The sequence below is a fragment of the Acyrthosiphon pisum genome, chromosome A1 (genome assembly GCF_005508785.2).
Source record: "Acyrthosiphon pisum isolate AL4f chromosome A1, pea_aphid_22Mar2018_4r6ur, whole genome shotgun sequence".
Classification (NCBI taxonomy): domain Eukaryota; kingdom Metazoa; phylum Arthropoda; class Insecta; order Hemiptera; family Aphididae; genus Acyrthosiphon; species Acyrthosiphon pisum.
The window spans coordinates 68,092,045-68,094,051 of record NC_042494.1 but is presented as its reverse complement, the minus strand read 5'-3'; the positions used below and the strand labels follow the sequence as shown (position 1 = coordinate 68,094,051).

General features: G+C 29.2%; 1 protein-coding gene across 1 annotated transcript; it reads left to right on the top strand.

Annotated features, from left to right (window-relative positions):
* The first annotated feature begins 197 nt into the window (after positions 1-197).
* Positions 198-1,790, top strand: LOC100165821 (proteasome subunit N3-like). The gene is made up of 4 exons (NM_001162747.2): positions 198-384; positions 775-929; positions 1,012-1,430; positions 1,537-1,790. Exons 1-4 carry the CDS (start codon positions 321-323, stop codon positions 1,655-1,657), a joined length of 759 nt encoding a protein of 252 aa, NP_001156219.1. The 5' UTR covers positions 198-320; the 3' UTR covers positions 1,658-1,790.
* Positions 1,791-2,007: the final 217 nt, after the last annotated feature.

The window sequence follows — 2,007 nt, the reverse complement described above, 5'->3', positions numbered from 1 at the left end:
TAAAAATTTAAAAATAACATTATAAATTATAATAACATATTATTTTTAAACTGCGTTTCTGGTACGGTAATGTTTAATAATAATATCTGGCAGACCATAAGTTCTGCCAACCTTATCGAATAATGACAATAGATAATAAATTATCTATGATAACAACGGCCGTGATACGAGTTTTTAAGGTTATGTTAGAAATTAATGTAATGACGATTAGATATTTTGATCAACAATAAATTAATCTTTTTTTCTGAGATCAATATAACAGAATACTGAAAATTCCAAAACCAACTTGAAAATAACCTCTGCGAACTTAATAATTAACCATGGACATTAAACAGCAATGGATTCCCGGAAATTTTAAAAGTGTCCCCGATATTGGACATACAGGTTAGTTGAAATTACGATACATTACGATATAACGACTTAGAAATCCTTATTGTTTTTGAATTGATTGACATAAAAAGATGTAAAGTTAGTCCAGCACTAATCCGGCAGTCCTCTAGTCTGATATCTTCCAGGATACTAAGAGACCACTGTATATTAATTCATTATTAGACAATAGTTATACCCAGACAGCAATTTTTTGCTTAATAATATTATTATAACATTATAATAACGAATAATATTAGTATAACGTTATTATAATTATACTCTTATACTATTATCATTACAAAATGCTGTCTGGGTAATACAGTCTTATTCCACTGAATTATGATCATATTACCTAATTAAATAAAGACATTTTTTTTTATCTAATGATTTGTTTTTGTTTATTAGCTCAACATGATGTTGTACAGCACGGCTGGACTCCAATCACAACTACTACTTCTGTGCTTGGTGTTGTGTTTGAATCCGGTGTAGCTTTGGCTGCAGATACACTCACATCATATGGCTCAATGGCGTGTTTCCAGAATAATCCCAGAATATTGACAGTATGATAGTTTTCTGTCTTAATTATTATTAGGAACCTAAAAGATTAACTTTATGATTGAATAAATCATGTTGTATCAACAGGTGAATCAAAATATTATTGTAGCTGCAGCAGGTGAATACTCCGATTATCAATTTATACGAGATGTTGTTGAAGAAAAAGTAAGGACTGAAAAGAGTCTTAACGATGGAATATCAATGAAACCAAAAGCTTTACACACTTGGCTGTCTCGTGTCTTGTACAACCGCAGAACAAAGATGAAGCCACTCTGGTCCACATTCTTAGTGGCTGGAATCCAAAATGATGTTCCCTTTTTGGGTGAAATCGATAAATTGGGAACAGCATTTGCAGATGAACAAATTGCTAGTGGCTATGGTGCGTACCTTGCATTGCCATTAATGCGTAAAGCTATTGATGAAAAACGTGAAAAATTCAATTCTAAATTAACAAAAGATGAAGCTATTGATCTACTTAAAAAGTGCATGGAAGTATTGTATTACAGGTATTTTAAAAATTATTTATTGTTTATTTTGTTGTACTCATTAATCCTGGTTTCAATATCTAACTTGTTTTAAATTCACAATTAACTATTATGATATATGTTACAGAGATGCAAGGAGCCACGATAAATATCAAATTGGTATTGTTACTAAAGACTCTGTTGAAGTACAAAATCTTGCATTGAAGCCGAGATGGGAAGTTGCCAAGTTGGTACAAGGATATGAATAAACTTGAAAATCTTATATAACATACAATTAATGAAATATTTCATATTATTTTATCATTATTTTAAAATAATTATTACATTTATGTAGGGATTACTTTTTTTTTTGCTAATAAAAATGTATATCATGGAAAAATATTTTAAAAACTATTCATTTTTTTATAATTACCTATATACAGTTTATTATATTATACTCGATCTTGAATTATTATATGCACAATGCACATTCTCTGAATTCATATATATGTGGAAACAGGAGGTAGAAATAGCTATATATACAGGGTGATTCTTTTATCATGGACTACTCTTTATTTCTAAAAAATATGAAAAAATTTTCAAAGTATTTCGACTCTTT

Coding starts and splice junctions, on each gene's coding strand:
- LOC100165821 (NM_001162747.2), top strand. CDS start 321: ATGGACATTAAACAGCAATGGATTCCCGGAAATTTTAAAAGTGTCCCC. Junction 930..1,011: donor ATAATCCCAGAATATTGACA/GTATGATAGTTT, acceptor TTGTATCAACAG/GTGAATCAAAATATTATTGT. Junction 1,431..1,536: donor ATGGAAGTATTGTATTACAG/GTATTTTAAAAA, acceptor TATATGTTACAG/AGATGCAAGGAGCCACGATA.